At 65.2% G+C, this 27,584-nt stretch overlaps 1 protein-coding gene across 1 annotated transcript; it reads right to left on the reverse strand.

The window, feature by feature from the left end:
* Nucleotides 1-3,363: 3,363 nt before the first annotated feature.
* Nucleotides 3,364-26,373, reverse strand: SREBF1 (sterol regulatory element binding transcription factor 1). Its single transcript, XM_067534168.1, has 19 exons — nt 26,072-26,373; nt 14,004-14,438; nt 13,204-13,355; nt 12,968-13,093; nt 12,159-12,371; nt 11,651-11,765; nt 11,113-11,315; nt 10,320-10,524; nt 9,930-10,099; nt 9,206-9,467; nt 8,845-9,011; nt 8,214-8,382; nt 7,630-7,738; nt 7,234-7,343; nt 6,744-6,876; nt 6,279-6,441; nt 5,405-5,590; nt 5,094-5,205; nt 3,364-4,449 (listed from the first exon to the last, which is right to left on the reverse strand). Exons 1-19 carry the CDS (start codon nt 26,196-26,198, stop codon nt 4,226-4,228), a joined length of 3,381 nt encoding a protein of 1,126 aa, XP_067390269.1. The 5' UTR covers nt 26,199-26,373; the 3' UTR covers nt 3,364-4,225.
* Between the last annotated feature and the right edge of the window lie 1,211 nt (nt 26,374-27,584).

Raw genomic sequence — 27,584 nt, forward strand, 5'->3', positions numbered from 1 at the left:
CCCCGCTCCTCCTGGCAGCAGCTGAGGAAGAGAATGAAGGGTGCAACAATGATTTCACGCTGGCACCAGCAGTGGTTCTCGCTGACCCTGTTCCCCAGCTGACAATGTTTGTTCCTGGGGGGGAGGGCCCTCTGTGCACACGCCCGTTCCCTCCCCCGTCCCCCAGATAACATGAGCAAATGGAGTTCTGGCCTGTCCCTGCTACTTCCTCTCCCTTGTCCCTCCTTCAGGGATGCCAAATCCCCAGCCCGCCACAGCCTGTGGCTGCATCGCTAACCAACGGCAGCACCACGATGTGCCAGGCACTATCACAGCCTGGGCTCCATGGCTTCTCGTTCCCCGCGCTGACCCCTCCCGTCTCCTGGGCGGGCGGCGGGCCTCCCTGTGCTCCTGGGCACCACCACCGTGTTTCGTGGGAGCACACCACAGCCCTGGAAGCAGTGCCACTAGGTCCCGCATGCTGCCCACCCCCATCTGCTTGCCCTAGCTGGGGGAGAGGGTGATGAGCAGCACCGAGGGCTGCAGTGAGCAAGCCAGTGAGGCCATGCAGAGGGGAACCACGACGCCCGGCTGCCTGCCCGTGGTGCTGCAGGCTCAGCAGTCAGCCCCCTTGGTAGCACATCGCTGGGGGCCACCCAGCCAGGTGGGAAGAGGTGGGCCTGGCCCCAGGGCACCCATCTTGCTGCGCAAACGCCCAGCCATGCTACTACCAGGGCTCCTGCACCAAGGCCCTGCCATGCCCCAGGAGTGGGGCCATGAGTCATGGTTGGTGCAGGGGGCAGAGCCAGGCACCAAGTGGCTGGGGTGGGTGGTGGGGGTGTAAGGGGCTGGAGAGTGATGTTCCCCCGCTTTGGGGGGGGGGAGGGGGAGGAGGCCTCCTGTGCCCCACTGGGCACAGACCTCAGCACTAGGGGAGCCAGCGGGAGGCCCCTCGGAGTGCAGGGCGCCTGCTGCATGGCCGAAGGGCCAGGGTGCCAGCCAAAGGGGGTGTGTGTGTGTGTTAGGGTTAGGGTGAGCTGTGCCCATCCCCCTCGCCCACTGCAGGCTTGTCCCCCCACCTGGCCTTGGCCACGTCTGCCCCAAAAGCTCACACACGGGGGCTGCCCCCACTTCCTGGAGCTGACCATCCCCCCCCCCCCCCCCCCCAGCGGCTAATAATCTCCGACTCCCTTCCACCAGCCTGCGCTCAGCGCAGCGGCCTGGCGCCCGCCTCACCCGTTGTGCGCTCCGGCTCTGCACCCAGCAGCTCGTGGCCCCTTGTGGGAACCTGGCCCCTGCTGGGGAGAGGGGAAGGGGTGGCCCCGGGGGGGGGGGGGGGGGGGCACCTGGCGCGTCTCGGCCCACCCACCAAGCGCGACTGGGGCCAGGCCTGCTGGCGGCCCCCTACGACGTTTGGCCACCAGCTGTGATCCGTGGTGACGGGTCAGGGCGCTCAGCCTCAGGCGGTTGCTTGGGGGGGGGGGGGGGGGGGGGCCGATAGGCAGCCAAGTGCGGGGGGGGGGGGGGGGGGGTGTATAAAACATCCCTGTGGGTCCCAGCTTCACTCACCATGGATGAGGCTGAGATGCAGAGGTGGGGGTGACGTGCCCCGCTCCCCCAAGGCAGACTCCCCCTCGGATAGTAGCTGGGGGCGTGGCAGAGGGGGCCAGCCTGATTCCCCTCAGGTCTCCTGCCCTGGGCTATAGACCACGTCCCCCCCCCCAGCCCGGGCGTCAGCCTCCTCCCAGCACCACCTGCCCCCTGCTCCCTGGGGCATCTTCTGACCCCAGGCCTGGCCCGGGCTGCTCTGCTGGGTGCTGATGGCCTGGGCCCCGGCGGTACAGCCCGCACACGGCCAAGGGGCCACTCTGCTCCTTGGGGCAGCTGGTGAGCTGGGCCCAGCCCCTGGCAGCTCTGTGCCAATGCCTGGGCGCCTGCCCCCCCCGACCACTGTCCAAGAGGGAGGAGTCCGTGCCCTCCACGTGCAGCACACCAAGTGGTGAATCACCACCTGCTGCCCCTGTGACACAGAACACGCCTTCCTGCCCTTCGCCAGGGAAACTGAGGCCCAGCGAGGGGCAGTGATACACCATGGGTCACGCAGCCCCGCCCTGGCAGGCAGGAACTGAACCCAGGAGTCCTGGCCTGCCTTAACTACAAGTCCCTTCTCCCAGCTGGAGGAGGGCAGGACAGGATCATGGTGACTTGACTGAAAACAGGCTGGGGGCTCTGGAGACCCCACCCCTAGAGCCCAGCAGCTCCTCCAGGGCCTCCCAGCACCCCCAGGCTGCTGGCTCGCCGAGCACAGCGTGGGCTGTGGGATGGGAACCGGGGCCAGGCTGTGCTCTGGGGAAACACAGTGCGGGGCAAGCTGCGAAGCCACAGTCGAGGGGTGTGGGGCCGGCCTGTGTTCAGCTAAATGCGGGGACAGCGACGGGGTCCCCCAATTTCTGCAACAGGGACCATGTTGGGGAACGCTGGCTCTCCATCCCGCCAGGGGCCCACGGGCTGGGGGGACTCGGCCCTGGATCTCCACGGCAACGTGAAAAGGCCAAATGCTCCTGTTCTAGAGCCGGGATAAGGAGCAGGCCCTGGCGAGCTACAGCCTCACCCCCGCCCCAGAGCCGGGGGGCACGAGGCAGAGGGGGGCACCTGGGCCCCATGCAGGGCAGCAGACGCAGCTGGCTTGAAACGCTCCGGCTGGAACCCGCTGGGGCGAGGGGGCGATGCCATGGCCACCCCTGCACGCGCCGAGCCGGGCCGGGGCTGCGCTCAGTGACTGTCCCAGGTGAGGGGGTCAGGTACAGCCCCCGCCCCCCCCAAATCCAGCACAGGCACAGCTATAAATAATCAGCTTTATTCATCGGTATAAAACGCGCCAACTAGGAAAAGAACCTTTCAAAAGGAAAGGCAAGCGAAGGTGCCAGGGGGGGGGGGGGGGGGGGGGAGTAACGCCGGGGGGCAAGGGGCTGCGAGCCCATGATGCTCCAGCAGCACACTGCGGCTACCACTGGAGGGGGGATGTCCCATCCATGCCTCCCACACCAGACCCAAATCCCCCCTGCCGTCACTAACACCGCGAGCTCTCTGCAAACACAAACACAGCCCTGGCGGGCCTTTGGGCTGGACGCCATGCCGAGGAGAGGCCGGGCTGGGAGGGGGAGGGGGGGCGTGCTCTGAACCAGCCTTGCAATCGCCCACCCCCCCCAGATTGCCCAGGGCCACCTCCCCCCACACCTCAGCCCTGCCCTCTTCTCTTTCCCTGAAGTCCCTGGAGCTGATGCCAGTGCCAGCACTGTGCACGGCCAGGGTAGGTGCTGCCAGCTGCTGACAGGGGGGGGGGGGGGGAGTCAGAGGCCTTCCCCTGGGGGACTGGGGCGCATCAGACCAGCCCGGTTCGCCTGGAGGCGAGGGAGAAGGGTGGAGAAATGGACCAAGACTGAAATACTGAGAAGATGCCACTAGAGGTCCCCAGTGCCCACCCCGGCAGTGCGGGGAGGGAGGCCGGGGGCCCGGAGGGGAAGGCGGCAGGGCGGGGGGGCTGTACTGGGGGGCAAGGGCAGATCAGCATGCCCAGGGGAGAGGCTGGAGACAGCCCACGGCCCGTCAAACCTTAATGACGAAGGGACCCAGCTGCAGCCCCGCGCCAGCAGCTCCGAGGGCCAGCGTTCGGCCGCTGGCACAGAGCCCGGGCCGGAGGGCACCTGGCACCCCACACATGCTGGGGGTGCTCAGAGCCCGGGCCAGGCTGGACCTCACTATCTGTTTGGGCCAATTCTCAGCAATCGGCGTGGGAGCGAGGGCAGCCCCTGGCCAGCGATCGCCCCACGCCAGCCCCCAGCCTCTAGGCTCAGCCGCCCCCGAGCACCCGCCCCTCCCTCCTGCCATGACAGCGTCTCTGCTCCCTCGCTAGAAGTGTCACCCCAGCAGCACTCGGCCTGTAACACTGCTCCACAACCAGCACCGCCCTGAAGTAGGGCATTACACCCCAGGGGAAACTGAGGCACATATGGGTAATTTGCCCAGGGTCAGAGAAGAGAGTCGGGAATCGAACGCAGGAGTCCTGGCTCCCGGCCCCTCCCGGCGGTAATGACGAACACTCCCGCCAATTAAGCAAGGAGACACATTGGCCACAAGACAACAGCTCTGACAGAGCAGCTGAGGCTGGGCTGGTTAACCCGGGGTCAGTCCCGTCCAAGCCGGGGCCTCCCCAACCCCCGTGGTCCACGGCTCTCCGGCCACGGCGTTATCCGGTGGTGACCGTGGTGCCGCTGCCCAGTTTGATGATCATCTGCTGGCAGTCGTGGAGCGTCCGTTTGTCGCCCAGCTTCTCCAGGGTGCGGGCGGCCTCGGCCAACATGCCCACGCGCTGGCCTGGCGCGGAGAGGAAGCTAGGCGGGAGGTAGCAGCAAGCCAGCAGCAGGGCCTCGGCGTGCTCCCGTGGCCGGGGCTGGCTCTCTGGCTCGCCGGCTGCAAGAGCAAACACAGGACTCAGCACCGAGGGAGGGGCCGCAGGGGAAGGCCAGGGCCATGCCGGGGACGGCCCAGACCACAGTCACTCGCTGCACAGAGGGGGACAGGCAGAGACGTACGGGATGGGGGTTGTTTGGTTCTTTGCAAGCGTTCCAGCCCCTCCCGACCCCCGGGGTGCCACAGCCGCTCCAGTGCTAGCCCCGCTGGCCACACACCGGGGATCTCGCTGAACCCTACACCACGGACTAGCCTGGAGCCAGCCCCCCGCAGCCCCCTACCGAGTGGGCTGCAGAGCTGGGCTGAACTAGGCCCATCTACTGCCACGGACAGGGCGTGTTGGCATCACGCCACTCGGACACAGACCCTGGGGGGACTTCTCCATGACGTGAGCTGCTGGGTCTCGGCCCCTCTCGCAAGGGGCGTCCACACAGCCCCGCAGCGGGCACTGGTTGGCAGACACAGCCCTGGAGGCAGCATCCTCCTCCTGGCACCGGGGCAGGGCCGAGGCACGTGCCGCAGTCACCACGAGCCCAGCAGAGTCTCCACCCTAGACTGGGGGGGCAGGGGAGTCGAAGGGAATCTGGCCCTCTTCCTCCACTGCTGCCCCCAGCTCACCTGGGCCCCAGGCTGCCCCCCCTCACCTTCTTTGCTGCTCTGAGCCCCTCTCCGGCGCAGGCTGCGGTCCAGCAGCTGGTGGGTCCTGGTGGGGCTGGCTCTGGCCATCAGCCTGGCAGTGGCTTCATGCAGGAACACCTGGAGAGCAGCCCACGGGGAGAGTCAGCATCCGGGGACTTTGGTGCCATCCCCACTCGCAAGCACCGTGCCAGCCACGGGGCCTCAGATGCCCGCCCCAGACCGCAGCGGGAAGCGGGCGCTCCACAGAGCAGGGAAGCAGACCAGGCAATCAAAGAGCTGAACCCCCCATGGCTCCCCACCCCGCCACAGGGCTCACCCGGCGCATGGCCGGCCGGAAGGTCTGGGCCAGGCGCCGCAGGCTGCTCAAGTCCTGCTGGAAGCCGCGCAGCTCGAGGGCCGAGGCCTGGTAGACGCAGCTCAGCTGCTGGCTCACGTTCATCTGCTGGTGCCACAGGTGGGTGCGCGTCACCAGGAGCAGGTCGCACAGGAGGAGCTGAACCGCCTGGAAGGGAGACGGGGGCACGAGTGAGGGGAATGGACAGACCGATGCTGGGGGACGGGACGCAGAGCTTGTGGGCAGAGATCGGGCAGGCCTCCCCCTCCCTTCCCACCATGAAGCAGGTCGGCCCATCTGGGTCCGGCAACTCCCTTGGTTGCTACGCCGATGCCCCGTCGGAGGGCGCTGGCCGGTGCGAGGGAAGTAGGGCTTGGAAATCGTCCCCCGGGGATGGGCCGGCGCTGGTGCCCGGCACCGGGCAGCAGTCCTCTCTAGTGCCCAACGGAGGCGCCGCTCCCCAGGCCCCTTGCTGCAGGCTGGCGCTCGGTGCTGGAAGGAGCCCTGGCCAGGCTGCACTGGAGGGGCATTGCACTCCTCTTCTGACACATGCAATGCAACTACAATGCACCCCGGCGGCGGCCACTGCGCGGCGCCCCCCCCCGTACCCGTTCCTGCCGAGCTGGGCGCCCCACGCACATCTGGACGCGCTGCCCGAGATGGTCCCGCTGCGTACGGCACCCTGTCCTGCTTCCTGGAGCGCCGTGTGCTTCACCCCAGAGGTGGCTGCATTTCAGCAGCTAGGGTGCGTGCTAGGGGAGAGTCCGGTTACATGGCGGAGAACACTCCCGGTCCGTGATCGCACAGAGCTGCCCACCCCCCCTGCTGCCAGGCCAACCAGCCCCTCTGGACTCACCTTGTCAAGGGTGCTGGTGGCAGGCGAGCTGAGGCCCAGGCTGTCACGCAGGTAGCCGCTGGCTTTCTCGCACTGGCCCAGGCTGGCCTGGCTGCTGTCTTGCTTCCCCAGCAGGGCCCGCACGGCCTTGAAGGAGTGCAGTGCTGCCCGGGGCAGGGGCTTCCTACACGCACGGAGGGGGAGAGGGTCATCGTGGTGCCCCCGGGCCGGCTGGGGCCTTCCAGCACCGAGCGGCGGGGCCAGGATAACCAACCCCTGCTCCACGCTGCCCCACCCCCAAAGCTGGCTGGGGGGGGAGGGGGATGGAGATCATGTGACTGCACAGCTGATCACACAATACAGTGTCACCGTCCCCCCTTGCCAGTCCCCCCCCCCCCGCGTTTCCCTTGCAGAGCTCAGTGTTATCCCAGCAGGGCGCCGGTCCCACCACGGCGCCGGAGCCGCCCCGTCCCCGTGGACACTCACTCCGACACCTGCCGGGCCCGGGGCATGGTCTCCACCAGCGGGTACAGCCGCTCCGCCGCCTCATCGTCCCCCTGCAGCCAGTGAATCGCCACGGCCACCACGGACGCCCACCACTTGGCCAGGGGGTCGGTGCCTGCAAGGGGGGGGACGAGACACAGGACTGATGGCAACAGCCAGCAAATCAGACACTCGCCTGCCCTGGCCCACCCCAGCCAGCCCCGCCCGCTGACCCCCTCCCGCCGCCGCCAGATCCCCTGTCCCGGGTAACAGCCTGCCCCCCGTCCCATGCACACTCGCCCCACCTCGGCTCCCCTGCCACTCTGCCCACCTCGGCCTGTGCAGAGCCCCAGCTGCGGTTCTGGCCCTGCCTCTTAGCGCCGGGCCCCCAGACACGTGCCAAGCTCTGGGTTTAACTCCCAGGCTCTTCTGCCTGCGCATGGGGGCCGCTCTCCCCCGCCGCCCCATCCACACCGGTAAGCGACGGCCTCACCTGTGCCGGCAGCCATGCCGGAGCCGATGGAGAGCGTGCAGCTGGGGGTGCCAGCAGCGTCCGAGCATCCGTTAAGCAGCTGCAAGTACTCGAGGGCATCGGAGAACTCCCTGGGGCGGACAGGGAGAGGCGCTGTCAGGGACGGCTGCCGGGACAGCCGACCGCCTGGGTCCCCGCCCCTTCCCCAGTAACGGGGGGTGCTGCAGGGAGCAGCTGGGCCCTGGGTGATGAGGGGTGGTACTGACTCACCCTGGAGTGGGGGAGGCCAGGGCCGAGGGGTTCAGAGCCATTGGCGGGAGGGGTCACTCAGTCCCTGCAGGTTGCTGCAGGCCGGGAGGAAGCCAGGAGCTGGCAGGCTGGGTGCGCCCCTGCCCTGAGCCCACGGCCGGCACTTACCCTTCTCTGTGGGCAGCGGGCGGGCTGGGCTCCGGCATGGCCACGCAGCACAGGGCCTTCTCCAGCAGGTGCTCCCGGAACAGCTGGGTCACCTGAGCCAGGGGGTCCACTGGGCCGCACGGGAAACGCCAGGAGAGGCCTGTTAGCTGGGTTGGGGGGTGTAAGGGAACCCCACACCCAGCACCCACCAAATCACACAGGGACCCCATCACCTCCCCGAGCCCGGAGCATCCTGGCTGGCGGGAGCAGCACCTCGCACACAAGCTCTGTGCACAAACGCTGCGTCCCCAGCCCCCCGCAGCCCTCGCCAGGTACACAGCGGGCACGGGGCGTCCGGGCGGCACGAAGGGAAAGGGCCGGCCGGGTGAGCGCTCGCTGTAGGGCAAGTGAGAAAGGCCGTTTGTCTGGAGACAAAGGCCACAGCGTCCGTGTTTCTGGCAGGGTGAGGGCCATTGGCAGAGCTGCAGGGTGAACAGCGGGGGTGTGGGGGGGTCTGTGGGTCAGGATTGAGGGGCATCGGCAGAGTCCCCGGTCTGGTGCCAGGCAGAGACGGAGCCAGGCCGCGAGCCGCGCGGGGGGAGCACCTGGGTTGCCGGTGGAGCTGTAGATACTGTCCCTCGGGGTGCCCTTCACAGACCAGTCCCCATCGACGAAGAAGCGGTGGCCCACAGGGTGGCAGAGCCACTGCATGGCCGGGGGTACGGTGCCGCTGTGCGACAGGGACACCTGCCGGGCACTGCACAGGAAGGGGCGCTGCGGGGACAGAGACACGGGTCGGCTCCTCTGGCAGAGATGGGGCTGAACACAGGCCGCATGGTTCTGGGGGCAGCCACGCAGGACGGTACTGTCTGGGCATGGCCAGAGCTGGAAGTCTGCTCCAGGGGCTGGACTGAGGCAGGAGGGAGGTGGGGAGGGGCAATATCGAGCTAGATGGGCCCAGTGGGGATATCGGGCCGCATGGGTCCCTGGCAGGGGGTACCGGTGCTGCTGGGGTGCCAGGTCTGACCCGGGGCAGCCGGTAGCCCCAAGCAATAGGTGGGTTTCTGACTGCGGGTGACGCTGCCCATAGCGGGTGGGCATGGGTTGGTGTCTGCAATCTGGGAGGGTGGGGCATGGAGGAGCCCCGCCTCCCCCGAGCCAAGCCCCGCCTCCCCCCGAGCCAAGCCCCGCCTTCCCCCCGAGCCAAGCCCCGCCTTCCCCCCGAGCCGTACTCACCGCCAGGAAGTGGACGCTCCGATGAAGGCTGGTCTTCACGCGAAGCGCCGCAGCCACGTAGATCTCGGCCAGCGTCGCCACGGAGACGGTGTCGCCGGCGCACTCGGCCAGGTTGACCGCGCTCAGCGCCATGTTGATGCCGGAGAGGTGGCCCCCGACGTGCTTTCCTGGGGGGCGAGGGGGATGGGGAACGTCAGCTCCCGCCTTGCCAGGCCCCCCACGCTCAGTCCTGCTGGGGGGCAGGGCCCCCGAGAACTCCTGGCCCCCACCTGATCCCCACATCCAGCCCCCCGGCGGGTTGGCCCCCAATTCCCCCTCCGGCCCAGCCCCCCAGTAATCCCAGCCCACAGGTGCCCCCTACCCGTCATGTGCAGCTGGTGCAGCTTGTGGTAGACCAGGGCGGCGTCGCGGGCGCTCTTCCGCACGTCCGCCTTGAGCTCGCGGTCCCGCCGGAAGCCGCCCGCCCGCCCCGCCAGCCAGCGCCCCACCCACAGGCGCTGCAGCAGGTGGCGGATGAGGTTCCACATGAGGCTGCAGGTCAGGTCGAAGTTGGAGGTGGGCAGCGGGCGGCCCAGGGCCTTCAGGGCCGTCCAGAGGTGCTGGGAGGCCTGGGCAAAGTCCCCCTGCCAATGCGGAGAGGAGGCAGGGTGTCAATGCACTGCCGGCGGGGCGGGGGAGTCCCTCCACTCGGCATCCGGCCTCTACCAGGGCACGGCTTTCCCTGGGAGCGAGGGCGGGTCCGTGCCAGCTGAACTGGGGAGGCGGGGCTTTGCCTGGCAGGAATGGGGGTGGGGCCATGTCAGGTGGGCAGGGAGGGGCGGGGCCTTGCCTGGCAGGAATGGGGGCGGGGCCATGTCAGGTGGGCAGGGAGGGGCGGGGCTTTGCCGGGCAGGAATGGGGGCGTGGCCATGCCAGGTGGGCAGCGAGGGGCGGGACTTTTGCTGTTAGGAGCTGGGCACCCAGTGAGTAGGAAGGAGAAATCAAACCAGGGCAGCTGCACCAGGCTCCGGGCTGGGACCCGCCCTGGGGCAATGGGAGCCCAGAGCCCCTTCCCCAGGGCCCAGCCAGCCGGCGCTGCTCCTTACCCGGGCCAGGTCCAGGTCGGCCTGCTTGCGGTGCCTCCAGAAGAGGACGGACGGCTCCGAGTGGGGCCGGGTGACGGGCTCGCCGTAGATGAAGAGCCGGATGAAGGCTCCCAGCACGACCAGCACGTTGAGTAGCCAGAAGATCAGGGTGGGCCAGCCCGAGGCCGCGTCTGGGCACAGGCCACAGAGGGAAGGAGGGAATAGCGTTGGCAGCACGGCACACCCCGCTTGCTCCGGCCCGCCCACCCACCACCGGGCGGCCCCTCCCAGCACCTTGGACACGCTGCCGCACCCCGTCCCTCCTACCCGCAGGCCTGGCCCCGACCGCCCCGCTCTAGCGCTAAAATCCCCTGCCCAAGCGGCTGGCTCTGCGCTGATCCCAGCACCTACCCACGGACTCCGGCTCCCCCATTATGCTCCTGCCGGGGCCGGAGGAGCCCCCGCTCTCTATGGCGCCCTCGGGTCCGGCGCCCCGCAGCAGAGATGCCAGGGGGTTGAAGGAGAGACAGAGGAAGACGAAGGCGCAGAGCGCCATGCGCGAGCGATCCAGCATGCCTAGGCTGCCGGCGGACAGCAGCTGCTGCTCCTTCTTCTCCTGCAAGCCAAGCACAGAGGCAGGGGGTGAGTCTTTGCTATGGGCAGCGGGTCTGGGCCGGATGGGGTGCAGGGGCCAGACCGCTTAGGGGCGAAAGGACCCCTGTTACTGGCCCATCATCAACACGGATCGGTAACGTAGGCCAAGGGAGCCAGGGAGAGGAGCGGTTTGAGCACAGCTCTCTTTCCTCAGCTCTGCACCCGACTTGCTTGGGCAGGTCAGGTCCCCCCGTCTGTGCCTCAGTTTCCCCCTCTAGAGCGGGCTGCCACTTCCCCACCCCCACCAGAGGAACAGAGGCCGTGCCCGGCCATGAGGGTGAAAGACACTCAGCGTTATGGCCGGGGGGTGGAGGGGGGCAAGGAGCCAGAACAACCTGTGCTACACAGATCAGTCACCACCCCTTCCCCGAGAGGGGCCTGCCCCAAACGCCCGGGCACCGGACAGGAGTCGGGAGCCCCACGGACCGTCTCCAAGCAGCATGGCAAGGGCTCGCCCCCGGCGCAGGTGTTTGACCTCCACTCGCCCTAGATCCGCCCAGCCCTGCTTCCAGCCTGGGGTCCCAGCCCAGTGCCCCCTGCCCCACGGGACCTTGGTCTCCTCGAACAGGGGGCTGTCGGGCTCCGAGTCGCTGCCGCTGCTGCCGCCGCCGCTGAGCGAGAGGGGGCTGCTGTGGGAGGGGGAGCCCACGTCCGAGGGGGGGGGCGTCAGCATGTCCATCATCTCCGGCTTGCTCTCCTCCATGGGCACGTCCGGCTTCCCGCCACACGTGGCCACCAGGTCCTTCAGGGACTCTAGGGACAGAGGGCGCGTGAGGCGGGGCTGCCGCGTACGGCCTGGAGAGTCCCTGCAACGGGCTGGGGCTGCTGGGGCCGGCCCCCCACAAGTCACTGGGGTGAGCGACGCTCAGCTCATGGTTCTGCTGGAGTCGGTGCCACCCCCCATTGGCCGGCTCGCCCCATAGCGCCCCCCACAGCATCCTTCACTGCCCAGCCTGCCCCATAGCGCCCCCCCACTGCCCCTCTGCCCAGCCTGCCCCATAGGGCCCCCCACTGCCCCTCTGCCCGGCCCCCCTGCAGTGCCACACCTCCTCCCCCCCCCCCGGCCGGGAGAGCTGCCCTGCACTCACTGTTCTTCTGGGAGGCCGTCCTGAGGGCCTGGTTCTCCTGCTTCAGCTTCTGGTTGTTCTGCCGCAGGAAGCAGATGTAGTCGATGGCCTTCCTCAGGATGGCCGACTTGTTCAGCTGCCCAAGAGAGGGACGCGGCCGTTCAGGCCTGGCTGCCACACCCCACCACCGGGGGTGAGCTCTAAAGCGACCCCTGGCAGCGCGGCCGGCCCCCGTCGGGCGCCGTCCCTGCCGGGCAGCAAACTCCCCCCTGGGAGCGGCCGGGCGGCAGAGTTCAACCCACCGGGCCACGCTTGTGTCACGGCGGCGCCGGGACGCGCACAGCCCTACCAGCCAGGCAGCGCGAGGACGGGGCAAGAGTCCCCTCGGCTCCTACCCCACCGTGCCCAGCCGAGGCCACTCACCCCGGCCTGCAGCACCAGCTGGCGTCTTGGGACAGACGCCCCCACTCTGTCACAGGGACCCGGTATCCAGGCCCCACCATTGCCCGGCCTCCCGCGGCCCGGGTACCTTGGCCTCCGAGCCCACCACCAGGTCCTTCAGCTCCCCGATCCTGTCGTTGATGGAGGAGCGGTAGCGCTTCTCGATGGCGTTGTGCGCTGTCCGCTTCTCCCCTCTGTTCTGCGCCAAGGCCGGCTTCCCGCTGGCCGCCAGCCGGTTAATGGGCAGCTTGTCGGCGTCCACCATCACCGTGGCCAGGATGGTGCCACCGCTCACCAGGGTCTGCGAGAGAGGAGGGGGTTGGGACCGGCCGGAGCCAGTGGGGAGGAGAGAGCCCCTCTGCCTGCCCCCCCGGACCCCCCCCAGCTCTGCCAATACGCCTCACCCGCAGCAGCCCCCGGCACCAGCTGTTGTCCTGCTCCCCCTCCTCACTTTCCCCTCCGGGAGCCACTCTGGGGCCGACCCTCGGGCGTGCCCGGCTCCACGTGAATGTGGAGATGGGGAGAAATATTCCCTCGGCGTTTGCTCCTCCCCTACGGGCCCAGACCTTCTGCTCTCCGACCCCCGTCCCCGTCCCCAGAGGTTAGCTAAGGCTTTCGCTGGCCGAGCCCCTGCTGGTCACCAGGGAAGGTCCCCCCCCGCCCCCCGATGGGGGCTGCAGGTGAGGTACCACAGCGGGGCGGTGGGGGGACGTGCTATGGGCCATGCACTATGGCCCCATGCCCTGGCTGCCGGCACCAAGGGAGGGGCCGAGAAAGACGGGTGGTGGCAGGGTGAAAGCCCCGGCCCGGGAGTCAAGTGGCAGCCCCAGCCTGGGGGCGGAGAGGCGGGTTCCTGGGCAAGACTGGGACACGGGGATCCCCGAGAGTTTCACCTACCGGGACCTGCAGCGGCGCAGACTGGACGGTCGCCGTGTGGCTGGAGGTCTTTGCCCCGGAGACGTCCGTCTTCACAGCTGTCAGGAACAGCGAGTCGGCCTTGATGAAGTGGGGTTGCAGCAGGACCTGTGGGGCAGGCAGGGGGTTAGCGCTGGATCTCCGCACACGCGCCCGGGGCAGGGGGCAGCGGGGCCTGGATCTCCCGCTGCCTGTCCACGCTCATGGCCCCAGCTTACCGGGACTTGCTGGATCTGGGAGGGGACGGGCTGGGTGGACAGCTGCTGGGGCAGGCTGTTCTGGACTTGAGAGTGAAGGGTGACGGGCTGGATCTGCGCAGGGGAGTGAGGGAGGCTGGGCTGGGGCTGGGCAGCCCCTCCAGACGGCACCACTGCAGAAAAGAGAGTGAGTCAGACACGCCCGCATCCCAGGCGCCCAGCCCGGCCCGGCAGGCCAAAGGCCCAGCCCTCCTCACTCCAGAGAACCTCAGTCACCCATCACACCCCTCGCCCTGCCACGGGACCAGCCAGTTTATCACACCCTGGAAAACAGCCCACGCCTCCCACTCATTTTTTTGCCCTTTCCCCATTGTAAAGAGCCCCCCCCTGCCACCCCAGGGATATCCCCCTCAGGGCCTCATTACTAGTGCTCAGCTTGCACTTTTCCTGCGGGCTGCTCCCGTGGCAGGAGATCTCAGAATATTATAGGTCCTATATAAACACTGGTTTGTTTGTTTGTTTGTTTTAAAGGGGGTGCCAAACGCGGCTCAGTGAGAAAGTGGTGATTTGTTTTTTTTAAATTCACGCTTTCAAAGACCCCAAAGGGACAGTCCCACCCAGGTTAGAAAAAAATCGAGGCCAAAGATTAGATCTAAATTACTTGACGGCGTCCCTTTAAATTAACCCCTTCCGATGTTCGCCACACGTGCGTCCTCTGTAGGATCCGACGCGTGGCTAATCCCACGCCAGGGCTGCCCAACAGATCCTTTCAGGGCCAGTTCGGAGTCCCAAGGGGCCCGCCCCCCCATCCCCAGCCTCACCGGTGAAGCCGTGCTGACTCTGGTAGCCCAGCACGGGCTGTGGGGTGAACTGGCCTTGGGAAGCCGGGACGAAGGTCTGGGCCATCATCACCCCCTGCTGTGGCTGGGGCGGAGGCCGGGGCTGGCTGGCAGACAGTGCCATGGGTTCCTCCTTGACGCCGGACGACAAGGACGCCGGAGACAGCTTCAGGCCCGGCCCAGCCATCACCTGGGGCTGCGGTGAGAAGCTCTGCAGCGGGGGAGGCGCCTGGTACATGCTCACAGGAGCAGAGGGGGGCACCTTGCTGGGTCCCAGGTAGTCATCGAAGGAGCTGGGTGCAGACTGCAGCTCCACACACGTGCTGGCCTTGGACAGTGGGGCGGTAGGTGCGCCGAACGGAGAGTCAAACAGGCCCGGGAAGTCGCTGTCCTGGGTGTTGATCAGCTGGAGCATGTCTGGAAAACACCCAGCCCAGCCCAGTGGTGAGAAGGGGACCCCACACGTGCAGAGCATGGAGATCTGCTGTCCGGCGAGGAGGGGGATCCACCCTGCAAGGCGAGGGCTGCCCCAGTGCTCCATCATTAGGCTGCCAGCGGGGTAGACACTGGTGCTGGGTGAAACAGCCCTGGGAACCCAGGGTCCCTTTATTCCCAGCCAGGCCAGATGCCCTGTGCTGCCCCACTGCTGAGCCCCAGGCCCAGCACAGAGGACCTAACTCCAGACTGGAGGCTGGTCTCCAAGGCCAGCTGTGGGGTGTTTTTTCCATGCGGGCACCTTTGGGAAGTCATCTCAATTAGGGGGCAGGGGCACCGGCACCCAAGGGCCCAGTCACTGCCAGCTGGGCCGGACCGAACCACATGCTCAGCTTTCCCATCCCCGCCCCCCTGGGGCTACTGCACGCGCCGGCCTGTGCGCCCGTCCCAGCTAGCACAGCTGAGCAGGTGCACAGCCGCCCTCCAGCTGCACGCACTCCTGGCTAGATCAGGTCACGCTGCCAGCCAGGCCAGCAGGCTGCTCCGCCGCGAGCCCCCCCTGCATTCAATGGCGGCTGGTTGCCGTTGGCCTCCAACACCCCTTTGCTTTAAAGCTCCCTCCATCCCAGCGCTCAGGGACGCCGGGCGGGGAAAGCAAGCGGCGCCGGCTGCCAAAGTCTCCGTTATCCACTGCCCCCAGCTGCGGCATCGGTGCCAGGCACAAGGCCGCTGGGGGGGATTCGAGGGGGTAAAACAGCAGCCCATCACGGCAGGCTGGACCGAAAACCGTCAGCCCCCCGGGGCCAGCCCTGTACAAACCCCCCACCCAGGGGAGTCAGTCGGGTCCGGTGCTTGGCGTGCCAGCTGTGTGTGTATAACCGTATCCGCCAGCAGGGGGAGCCAGAAGACCAGTCACCAAGGGGAGACTGGGATACAGCCCAGAAGTGGGGGACACAGGGGACGAGCAATGGGGAGGATCTTAAAATCTCACCCCTCCACTCACGGCTGCCCCACGCCCAGCCAAGCACCGCAGGGCCCGACCCTGCGGCCCTTCCCCCTGGCGGCTGCTCAGAGGAGCAAGGAATTCTTTCCGACTGCAGCCTGCTGGCGGGTGGCTTCGGCTGAATGGCGCAAAAACAACGAAGAGGTGGGAAACCTCCTGGGCTGTTGACCCCCCATGGAGAGGGGCAGCCCCCCCACTTGGGCTGGAGCAGGGGCTGCAGGGCCCAGTCCTGCACCGGTTGTTGATGGGGAAGGGTTATAGTCCAGGAAGACCCACCGTGCTAGGGGCTGTACAGATATAGAATGGGAGACAGAGCTCTGATGTGCAGCCCCAAAGACGCACAAACCAAATGGACAACACAAGAGGAAGGAGAAAAGCAGGATTATTGTCCTGGCCCCGCTGCAGAGAGGGGAAATGGAGGCACAAAGTGATTTAAGTGACTTGCCCAAGGTCCCAGGGTGTCTATGACAAAGCAGGGAATTGAACTGCTTTCACCCTCGCTCTCCTGCGGATATGGAAGGAGGTGTCTGGCTTCAAAGCAGCAATGCTTCCTGCTACTGACAGCCCCGTCTGTCCGAAAAACCCAACCCCTGCCCAGCTCCTTTCTGCCCCCCTCGTGGCTGCTCAGTGCCCTCGTCAGGGATTTCTCTGGGGTAAATTCAGCTGTGATCCAATGTCCCGATGACACCAGCACTGGAGCAAAGCGCCTGAGGGCCAGGCCCAACCTGCAGATGGACCTGGGGAGCAAGGGGGCAGATCGGGGTCTGCACCATGTCAATCCTGTACCCTCAGAAAGGAAACAAATGGTCCAGACACAGAGTGCAGGAGATGTCTCCAGGCAGCTGTGCCCATCCCATTATTTATTCCTGTCTCCTTCAGGCTGCCCTAGTTTTCCCTGCTCCACGGAGCCAGGCGTCCTGGTTTCTGCAGGGAGAATGCAGGGCAGGGATCAGGATCGGGGCCCACAGTATGGGAGGAATGCAGGAAATGCACGCTCCGAGCATCCAGGGTGACCTGCCATTCAACAGCAACGTGCTTACCCCAGATCCTGGGAGCCGCCCTTCCCTCCCCATCTAGAGAAGGCTACCACACAGCCTGGAGCTGGAACCGGCTCTGCTGGCTGCAGGAGGCAGACTCTGAGCCATTCCTTGAAATCAGAGGCACAGGCTTCATTGACTCCAGCAGGGAAAGGAGAAAAGCTGCAGCCAGCGAGGCAGCCTGGGGCCTCCTGTGGCATTTGCTCACCTTGGATGGCTCCACTCGGGTGCAGCAGCAGCGGCACGCGGAGAAGGCCCACGGTCATATGCTGAGCCGGTGGCCTAGGTAGGTCAGAACCCAGGAGTCTCCCAGTGCCCAAGGCTCTGCTGCAGTTAGCATCAGCCATTAATAACGCTGCGCATTACCCTGGCGCCACATTACCCTGGCGCCTTCTCTGCCACCTCTTACCAAACTGATCCTTCCAGCTCAGCCACCGGGCAGGTCAGTATGGTTATCCTCACCATAGGGCTGGGGAAACTGAGGCCCAATGAGGTTAGAGTCTGAGACTCCAGAGCTGACTAGGAGAATGAGACTCCCAGCCCCTCTCATTGGAGTGGGAGTCCTGATTCTAACTCCCCACGTCGGTGCTGAAAACATAGGCTGAGATTTTCAAAGCTGAGTTTGGGAGCTCGACGTGGGCCACGTGGGGGCTGATTTTCACAAGTGCTGAGCACCTCCAACCCCAGGTGAAGTTAATGGGAGCTGGGGGTGCTCAGCACCTTGGAAAACCAGGCCCCTGGGGTCCAAAGCTGGGCTCCCGAAGCTGGAGACGTCCAAAATCAGTCTGAAAATGGGTAAGGTGACTTGCCTGAATTCAAGCACCATGTCAGCAAAAGCCAGAAGTCCTGAGTCCCCGGCCACTGCTCAGACCCTACGCGGGCACCCCCCGCCCTGCGAGAACACGGCTCACGTCTCCCCGCCGAGCAAAGAGGCCACAGGTGCAATCAAGCTGGATTTGTAACCCTGTGCCGGGGCCTAGCCCCACTTGGGTAACTCCTGTCCCTGCCGCGATCACACCTGCGTGGCACTGGGCAGAACCACAGTGCAGGTAATAGACGGCTGCACGCTGGGTCTGTATATCTGCCCTGAGCAGCCTTATACCATTATAACACAAGACACAACACGCACGGCTAGGGAGCGCCCTGTAGTCCTGGCTCAATTCAGGGGCCTTGCGTGGATGATTTCCAGGCAGTCACAGAAGAGCTGGCAGGCAGGCAGGCAGGCAGGCCCCCGCCCGCCCCCAAACACAGCCCTGTGCATGTTCCTGCCGCTTTATAGGGAAGCTGTTAATGTCCTTTTCCAAACGGAGTGAGGGAGGGGGGCCCCGGAACGACCTCTCAGGCCGTTACCCGGCAGGTGTGAGGGCAGCGGGGGCATGGACTGGGGGCTGCTGGGCCACACAGCCCGACAGAAGGAAAGTGACAGACCCAGGCAAAATACAAATGCCTGCAGCACGAGGATCCCACGGGAGGCAGACCACAGGCTGTCACCTGTCACAGGCGAGTCCCGCCTCCCCCGTCCCGACACTCACTCACCCCCAGGCTCCTCAGACTCAGCCGCCTGCAGAATTGCAAAGTGACGGGGCCAGGCTCTGCTGCCACTCCGCTCCAGCGGCTCTGGAGTTACGCCCGGATCGCTGGGCTCAGCGAGTTGCCCAGCGAACGCTGCAAGCCAACAACGGGGGGTCCCCAGCTAGCCGGTCCCCCCCAGGATCCTGACCCGACAGTGTAGCATTCAATGAAACCAAGGCGGAGAAATTTCAGCTTGCCCCCCTCCCCAAACAGAGGTGACCCTTGCCTGCTGCGGGGGGAGGAGGAGAGATCCTCACGCACATGCCCTGCCTCAGTTTACCCACAAGGCGGGGTGCACATCTGGTGGGGGAGAGCAGGTTGCACATCTGGAAGTCAACGTGCGACGGAAAGGCACTGTGTGCGCGGGGGGAAAGAAGGGGGAGATACCTTCGAAAGTGCACTCCATCCCAGCCGCGGCTCAGGGACGGGCCAGGAGCCCGCCGGGCCCGCCAGCCCAGATCAGCCTGGCCGGCTGGAGGGAGAAGAGTGGCAGAGTCTGGGCGGCGGGGCGCTGGGTGGTTATTTCAAACCCAGGAGCCTCCTGCCCGCCCCGTCCAGCCTCCCCAGCCGTCGGGGAAGGCGCGCGCGGCTGGAATTGTGAATCAGGGCTCTTGCATGAGGTGATTCCTCTCCGCCAATCGGCGCCCGCCTGCCCGGCCTCGCTATCCGGCCCTGCCAACCGCCCCCAGACAGCCTGGGCCTCCCCGCCCAGCCGCCTCCAAGGTGAACGGCGCAGGGTTACTCCAGGCCGTTCGCCTGAACCCCGGCACCGCCGGCAGGGTTACTCTCGGTCATTCGCACTTAACCCCTTGGGAGCCGGGCGCTTTGGAAGGAGGCCCTGCCTGGTTTCTCGCCTTCCGTCTGACACAGCTTCACCCTCCTTGGGGAGGGAGGATCCCAGGCCCTGGACTCCGGTCTCGCTGCCTGTGTTTTAACCCCTTGAGGATCAGACAGAGGGGGGGCCCATGTGCCTGTCCGGCAGCTGTTTGCCAATGCCAACCATCCCAGCTAAAGGTGGGGGCCGCATCTCAGCGCAGGCAAGGGGGTGTAGCCTTGGCACGGATCCCTGTCTGCTTCCCAACCAGGCTGCAATGAGAACACCCCCTCCCCCACCACCACACTGGCTAAGCATGGGGGGCGGGGGGAGAAAATGGTGTTCAGGCACCAATGGGAGTCCCACGCCACCCCAGCCTGGCATGGAGATTCGTGGAATCCGACTGCATGGGAAAGGCAGCAGCAGAGACAAGTCACCCCCTGAGAGTCAAAAACCCGGGGCCAGGCCCCCGGCGCTGGCAGGGCCGCGTCTGTGTCTGGTTACAATGGGGTGGGGAATGGCACCAATAAATCCCATTTGAAAACAAGCCAGCGTGCACAGCAGGGGAGATCGCTGGACCCTCTGGGATTTGTGGCAATGGGTCTCCCCAAGGCGCCGTCTGGAGGTCAGAGACGGTGATCAGAATGGTCCCGTCTGGCCCTGAACACAAGTTGGTGATCTATTCCGGAGCCAACCCCCGGTCACCAGCCTGCTCTGGGAATGGGCACTGTGCAGGTGTTTGTACAGCACCTAGCACAATGGGAGTCCTGGTCTCTGACCGGGGCTCCCAGCCACTGCAATAACACAGGGGAATAAATAATAATAACCTGGCAATGTGACCTCTGTCCTCATCCCCCCTTCCCACGTCTACGATCACACCTTTAACACCAGGCCCGCGCAGCAAGGACATGGCGGGCGTCCACCAGCCCCAGCCCCCCCGTGCAAATAAACCCGCTGGAGCAAACTTGAGCTGCCCCCTGCTCTGGAACTGGCGCTGCCATGGCGCTTCGGGGCAACAGAGCCTTCCTACCCCAGTCTAGCAGAACCTAGGGACCTGTGAGTGCCCGAGTGCAGGAGAACCACTGAGCTCTCGCTGGCCATCTGCACCGCGCTGGGCTGGCCCGACACACGCTGCTGGCCCCTTCTGCGGCGTTCCAGCAGTCGCAGCTGTAAACCCAGCCTCCCCTGGCCACTTGGGACTCCCCAAGTCAGCAATTGCTGCTGTCGCCATAGGGATGTCACGGAGTCACAACCGGGCTGGGTGGGGGAAGTGGGGTCGTGAGATGGTGCATGGCAGAGGAGGGGGCCACAAGACATTCCCTCCGGGAGAGTGCGGTCCCCATGACCAACGAGGTGGAGGATCCTTGGATTGGGGCCAGAGCAGGATTGTTTAACAAGACAGGACGGCGAGCTGCTCCTTCACCCCGTGCCATGACCTGCAAACTCCCAGGTCTGCAAGAAGGCTGCAGCCTCTCCCTGGAAGTGGCTTCCCAAGCGTCACGCGTAGCCCTATGTCCCAGGGGTGGGGAGCTTTCCTTGCTGTCGGTGGGCGCTCCACATGCACCAAGGGCACTGACTGGCACATCCAGCTGGGCACGAGAGCCCAGGTCACCCTGGCTGGGCGGGGGCGGTGGGGGGATGGCTCCACAACGGAGTTCTTTACTGTTGCATTAGAACAAGGGGGAAACAATCCAGAGGATGCTGACAAGGCATAAATGAAACCACAGAGCCCACGGAGGGGCCAAAGCCCACAGGGGAATGAGAAAAGGCCAGGGGGAAATGAGGAAAAGAGCCGGAGCCCCCCATCCTCGACCGCCTTTGTGCTCCCAGAGTAATCGGATCAAGGCCCCCCCAACACGCACCCCTCATCTTTCAGCAGCTGCCCCACAGAAATGCAGCTGGGCTCCCCTGAAGATACCCCCAGTGCCTCATTTCTCCCTACCAAATACCACGCTGCTCTGCACAGGAGCGTGAGACCATGAGTCCTGCCCAACAGCAACGACCCAGCTGGCGCAGCTGCAGCGCTGCTGGGCCGGGAGGATGAAGGGTAAAGGGCAGGGATGGCAAAATACCGAGTTCAGACACATTAGCTCGTCCCCACTCTTTCAGCTCCCTCATTTCCCCCTGGCCTTTCATCATCCCAGCCAGCAAGGGAACGGGAGCATGTGAAATGGTACGGTCTTACACTGCCAAAGCACTGTGCATCCAACAAGCTATTTATCACCAGGAATGGCATTCTCCCTAGCATCGCCCAAATGCAGCCCCCTCTGGAGCAGAACACGGCAGCCACTCACCGCGCACAGCAACACTGGAACAACAGTTTAGGACAAGGAGTAAAGGACACCGTAGCCAACTGAAATGGAAGAGGGGTGGAATTTAACAGACAGAATGCCACTAATCTAATGGGGATCTGCCCCACGGCATGGGACTAAAAGCATAATAAGACTGCCTACGAAACTGACATCTGCATCAAAATTGAAGCCCCGCCAGGATTTTTTGCCATGCTTTGCTCCTGGAGATAACAGCCACAGCTGTGCGGCATTTCCGAAACAGGGTGAGCCCTTTGCCCCAGGACAAAGTCCCTGGTTGAAGCACAGTTGACCAGAAGTTACTTTCTGAATTCCCCGGGCAGCACCAGGGCATATTTGCTTTTCCGAGATCGTTGCCAGTCTCTCGTCTAAAACAGTTCTGGGCGTGGTGCCCACCTTGGCGAACGCCAGGATGTCAGCTTGACACAAGGGGAGCGTGAGTCCTGCTCCACCGCTCACATCCCCGGGGGGGAGAGAAAATGCAGCCCCCTGGAAGGCTCACCAGTACCGGGCTGCAGTTCACAGCCTCTGCACCGACTCCCAATTATTCACTGCGTCTGAGGAGGATGCTGATGCACCCATCCTTGCCCTGGGAGGAAGATTATCCTCTGGCACTCGGCAGTGATTTGCACAGGTGCTGAATGTCCACGTCTCCTACGGCAGTCCAGGGGAGCGTCAGGGGCTCTGCACCCTTGAAAACGAGGCCCTTGGTGCTTTTCCCTGCATGGGTCTCAAAGGGGTTTGCAAAGGCGAGTGGGAAAGAGCAGCCCATGGGCACATGGCGAGGCAGTGGCAGAGCCAAAAACGGAGCCCCAGGCTCCTGACCCCAGCCCCACAATGCAATGCCGCCCAGTCCTCCTTGCTCCCCACGCTCTTGCAAAAGTCAGCCCGCTCCGCTGCCGGCTGTCCCCAAGTCCTGCCATCGTGTTGCTGGCAAGAGCCATCTGCTCCAGCTTCCCCTGCTCACATCAGGAGCTCTCCACACCCAGAACTCCCCCTAACGCCTGTGGAGCCAAACCGGCTGGTACCGTACCCACCCCATGGGCGAAGCAGCTGATCCATCGGGATCACTCCTGGCTTGGAGGAACCCCTCCAGGCCACCTCAGAGCAAGCCAAGTGCCACGTTCGGCTCCCATCCACATCTCTGAGTGGTTCCGGCTTGGAGAACCCCCGAGGCAGGCTGGCTGGTGAGGAGACGCACGGAGGCGACTGGCATTGCAGCGCACCAGACGTGCTGCCAGCAGCTTCCACGGGGCAGGAACGGCAGGATCGGCCTCTCGGAGGGGTTCGCTGCATCCAGGAATGCCACCTGAGTGACATGTCTCGCCCCTGGTCAGCCTGCTAGCCCCTGAAGCAGCGGCTGGCTTTCACTGCACGGCCGGGCAGTGCCCGGAACAAGGGGGCCCCGGGAATGCACATAATCATGCTGGGCATACGTGACTTACATGTGAACTGATATAAAAGTGCCCCTTTCACACGTGACAAGGCATGCATAGGATCTCGGGGGAAGGGGACCCTCTGAGCAACCCCTGCCTTTCCCCCGCTCTCACAGTGACTGGGGGTGGGGGCTGTCTTCAGATGTTTGGAGCATCGAAGGTCACCTGCTGTCTAAGTGCCTGAACCTACCCCAGGGAGCGGGAGCTTTGCCCTACAGGTCAAGGGGAGCAAAGCAGGGCCCCAGAAGTGACCTTTTTGCAGTGCTCAGGGAACCCACGCACCCACTCCTTTCAAAAAGGGTCATTGGGCTGCACCATCGGCCGAGCCCCCACTGACTCCACGCAAAGGGGAAGGGTCTGCCCAGATGCAGCAGCTTGCAGGATCAGGGCCATACTGAGCGTATACCTGCTCCACCTTTAGCAGAGGGGCACATGCATCAAACCACCGACTACACGGGGGGGGAGGGATGAGGGTGCAGGTTTTACTGTCTAATAGAGAGAGTGCAATTAAAACTGGAGGTGGGTTACACAAATGTCAGATACAAAGGCCCCTCTGCTCTGGATCTCAGCTCCACAGCCTGGACCCAAGGTATGTCCAGATAACAGAACTGCCTTTTACAGATCTTCTCAAGGATCGTCAGCGTAAAAAACCAGCATGACTGCATCGCTAAGCTGTGAAACCAGCTCCACCGCAGACGGCTGACCATGCTAGGAGTTAACACTACCAGAGCAACCTTAAGACTTTGCCACATTACCCCGCACCCCACGTTCTTTCCCAATTCCACGCAAAGATTCCTGCACCAAGCCCATTAACTTGTGGCTGAATTAGGGGGTGCCTTGTGGCAAGACAGCTGCTCTGGATTTAAAGGGTGACGCTCTGATCCCACTGAAATCGATGGCAAAACTCCAACGGAGGCGGAATTTTACCCACCGACGCCAAGTGATAGAGAGGCCACCACTTCCCTTGGTCAGCTATTCCAGCGGTCAGTTACCCTCACCGTTACAAATATGCCCCTTATCTCCAGTTTGGATTTAGTCCTGCTTCAGCTTCCAGCCATTGATCTCCTCCTGCCTTCGACAGCTCGAGTAAAGAGGCCTCGTGGCAGGTAATTTTCCAGTTTGTCTGCATGAAACTCGGGGAGGCAGAAAGAGAAATCACCTTCCACCACTGACAACTCGGCTGGCAAGCCCAGCAGCCTCACGCTTGCCTCTCTCCACGGCTAGCTCCCCGAAGCACCTCACCTGACTACTGGCTTTGCCAGCGGTGCTAGGAGCCCCTCTGAGCCACAAAACGCACCCTCTGCCTGGCTTCACGTGCAGCGGTGCCCCCTGGAACTCAACCAGGTGCTTCAGATCCACACGCAGAACCAGAGCGTGACGAGACTCCTGGATGGACGGACAGACGGACGGACAGAGGTCGAACACGGCGGGTGGAGCGGGCAGGAATATGTGAATGTCATCGCTATTAAACCAAGCTCCCTGATCCAAAAGCACCAGAAAGCCTTCCAGTGACTCGAATAAACTTTGGATCCGGCCCTACCACCCACCTATGATTATTTTCGGGTTCTCCCCCCCCCCATGAACCCCCTCATCCCCACTGTCTCTGAACACAACAAGATGGCATGAGATCACATCTAAACCAGGCACAGCCCAAGCCTGCAACACACGAGGGGAATGCTCCAGATAGCGCCGTGGGCCTAGCACGGTGGCGGGACCCACGGTCCTTGGGCATGACTGAAATAAACAAGATCAATACGAAGGCAGGCTCTAGCAGGGACCCTGAGACTGCCTGACCCACAGCAGAGGCGACTACGGCTATTCTCTACGGCCCGGGGACTACTAGCTGTCTGGGCTTGCAAGCAGCAGTGGGCGGGTTGAACCAGGGAGGCTGCATTCGAACCCAGGGCGCCAAGCTCCGCCGGGCGTCTTCATTTTGCTGAGGCCAGCGCACGAGGGAACGTGAGGACCTGGCGCGTCCCAGTCGAGGTCCAACGACCCGCCAGCGTCCCCCGCGGAAAGGGGACGAGGGTGTGGCGTTCTGCCGGCTGGGGCACCGTCCCTGGCAGCGCCCCCCGCGGCTGGGCTGGGGGGGATCATTCTCTGGGAGCACGGCAGGCAGAGGGGATCAGGACCAGGGCTGGGAGGGAAGTGGGGGGTGGAATGGAAGGAAAAGCAGCCAGCAGGGAGTGCCCGGAAGCCAGCGGGCATGTGCCACCTCTGGGATCCCACTGGCCCCGCAGCCAGGGAGCATGAGCGCTGCGAAGGCGCCTGCAGGCCGGGCGCGCGCCTCTGTCCTGGCAGCGGCTGGCTGAACTCTCCTCGGCAAGAGGGAAATGACCGGGAGTAACCCTCCCGCTGACGTCAGGGCCGCCGGGGAGCGAAGGGGCGGGGCGTGGGGCAGCTGCATGGCACGTAGCAGCGGCCGTGGGCCTGTGTGTGTTCCCGGCTTTGCTGGGCCCGGGATGGGTGGGGGGCGTAGAGCAACAGGTGCAGGGAAAAGTGCAGCCAGCAGGTTCTGGAGGGGCCGGAAGCGGGGCTGCAGCCGGGCGCACTGGGGGCAGACGTGCGCCAGGGGCTCCCTCGCGCCGCAGAAGGGGCAGGTGTGGGGGCGAGGGGTGAACAGCGCCAAGCACACGCCGCTGCCGGCGGCTCTGTGGAGGACGGATGCCCTGGCGGGCCGCAGGGCCAGGGCGGAACGGAGGCTGGCCCACCGGGGAGGGGAGCCTCGCTCTCCGCCGGCGGGAGCAGGTCCCGCCATTTGGGGTCTGGGAGGGAGACGAGGAAGTGGAGGGTGTGGAGCAGGAGCGTGTACAGAGGGTGTCTTGGAAACGGACCGGTGCACGGGGAGAGGGCGGCCTGGGGGGGCACACAGGGCCGGGGCCGATGACAGTAGCCAGAGCAGCACCCCGCCTTTGGGACCGGGCCACTTCTATTAGCACCCCGGGCTTCCCGAGCCCCCCGCTCGTCCCTCCCACTCACGGCCTGGGGGAGCAGGGGGGGCCAGCAGCCGGCCCCGGAAAGCCAACTGAGTAATGACAGCAAGGGAGGGGGCGGCCTGGGGGAGGGCCCCCGGCCTGATCTGAACTCACATCACCCCCCTCGCACGCACGTGTGCCCCCCGGGTGGAAGGGGCCAGTTAGTGACCGGGGCGGGGCGGGGCAGCAGGGCATCCCCTCGCAGGGTGAAAAGCACTGAAATAACAGCCCCCCCATCACCACACAAACACACACACAACACACACAACCCGCCAACAGCCGGGCGCCTGTGTTCACCAGGGCTTGGAAACCAGACGCCTGCAGCCCCCCCCCGCCGCTGCCATTCACCAGGGACTTGGGGCAGGACCCAGCCGTGCTTTGCCCCCCCGCCAGCGGCCCCGATCCGGGCTGGGCTGGGCACCAGCCGCCGCCGCTCTGCCGGGCTCGCTGCCCCGGCCCCGCTACCCACCGTCGATGTCGCTCAGCAGGGCCGTGTCCAGCTCGCTGGATTCCTGCAGCGTCAGGGAAGGGGCCAGGCTGTCCAGGGAAGGGTCGTCAAAGGCCAGGCTGCTCCCGGCGGGGCAAACGTCCCCCATCTTGCACGGGGGGAAGGGGGGGCACTTGGCAGGACGCTGCGGGGCTCCCTCCTGCCCCGGCTCGCCAGTCCTGGCCCCGCACAAAGCCCGGGGCAGCCGGCAGCAGACGCGAGCAGCTGAACGGGCAGCGGCCGCCCCCACCTCGGCGGCTGGGGCTGGGGAGCGGGGCGGGGGGGGAAGTTGCTCGGTGAAACTGTGCTCAAACCTGCTGCTGCTGCTGCTGCTGGGGGGGGGCAGGGCAGGCGGGGGGAGCCCCCGCTTCTGGCTCCACCTCCTCCGCCTGACGGCCCAGCCCAGCCGTGCAGGGCAGGCGCAGCCGGTCCCTGCCTCCCCCCCCCGGGCCGGCGGCTGAGCGGAGGGAGAGCGGGGCTGGGAGCGGAGCCTGCCGCCGGAGAAGGACTTTTGCAAAGGCGGGGGGGGGGACCGGCCGCGTTGGGTTCGGATGCAAGGGGTCGGGCGCTGGCACGAGGGGGCCCGGCCCGGGCCAGCGCGTGCGGTCGGGGCGCGTGGCCCCGCGGAGGGGCGCCGCCGCGGCGCTGGAGCCGCTTCCAAATGCACCGCGGGGCGACAGGCGGCGTGGCCGGAGCAGGGCTGCGGGGGCAGCAGGCCCGGGGCTCGCTGGCGGAGCGCGGCGCGCGTCTTTCTGTGCCCGGCGCTAAATACAGGGTCCGCCCCTGGCGCTGCAAATAAAAACACCGCGCCCCGGGACGAAGCCAACGCGCTTTACTGTGCGGCTGCAGCGGAGGGGCTCGATAAGGGGGGGAGGGGGATGAAAGGCGACCCTCCCCCCCCAAATCACAGCGAGCAGAGGCAAAGGGTACGGTGGGAAGAGGAGATTTCAGGCAGCTCCTCTGCTCCGTCCATTCCCACCCCTCCCTATCCGCAGCAAACCCCCCCTGGGTTCGCTCAGTGCAGCCGCACGCTGGCCCGTTTACACCGCTGTGTTATGCAGAGCATGCACCACAGGCCGCTGGGCGCCGGGAACCCATTCAGCATGCCTGTGCGGAATCAATTATCCCTCTGCTGAGACTGGAGCAATGGCTCGTCCTTTGCCGACTCACCCCACCCAGGAAGCGTATCTGGGTTAGACGGAACTGCTGGGGGGAAAGGGACTCAAAAAAGTAAAGCCGTCCCCAGCCAGGCCTGCCTGCGAGGGGCTATTTATTTTTGCCATGTGCAGCCATTCCCTCTCCTAAGATCGCAGGGGGGCTGGCCAGCCTTTTTGCACAGCTCTGCTGCGTGCTTTGCTGGTAAAAACTCCCCCTCTGCAGACAGCTAGCAGTCCTAACAAGAGGGAGGATAAAAAGAGGGGCTACGCTGCTCCAAACGCCTGGAAGAGGAGGATTAGGGACAGTGCCACCTAGCCGGTCCCAAATCTCAAAGAAA

Source organism: Emydura macquarii, unplaced genomic scaffold (genome assembly GCF_026122565.2).
Source record: "Emydura macquarii macquarii isolate MOO-44397 ecotype Brisbane River unplaced genomic scaffold, CSIRO-AGI_Emac_v2 contig_3390, whole genome shotgun sequence".
In the NCBI taxonomy this organism is placed as follows: domain Eukaryota; kingdom Metazoa; phylum Chordata; order Testudines; family Chelidae; genus Emydura; species Emydura macquarii.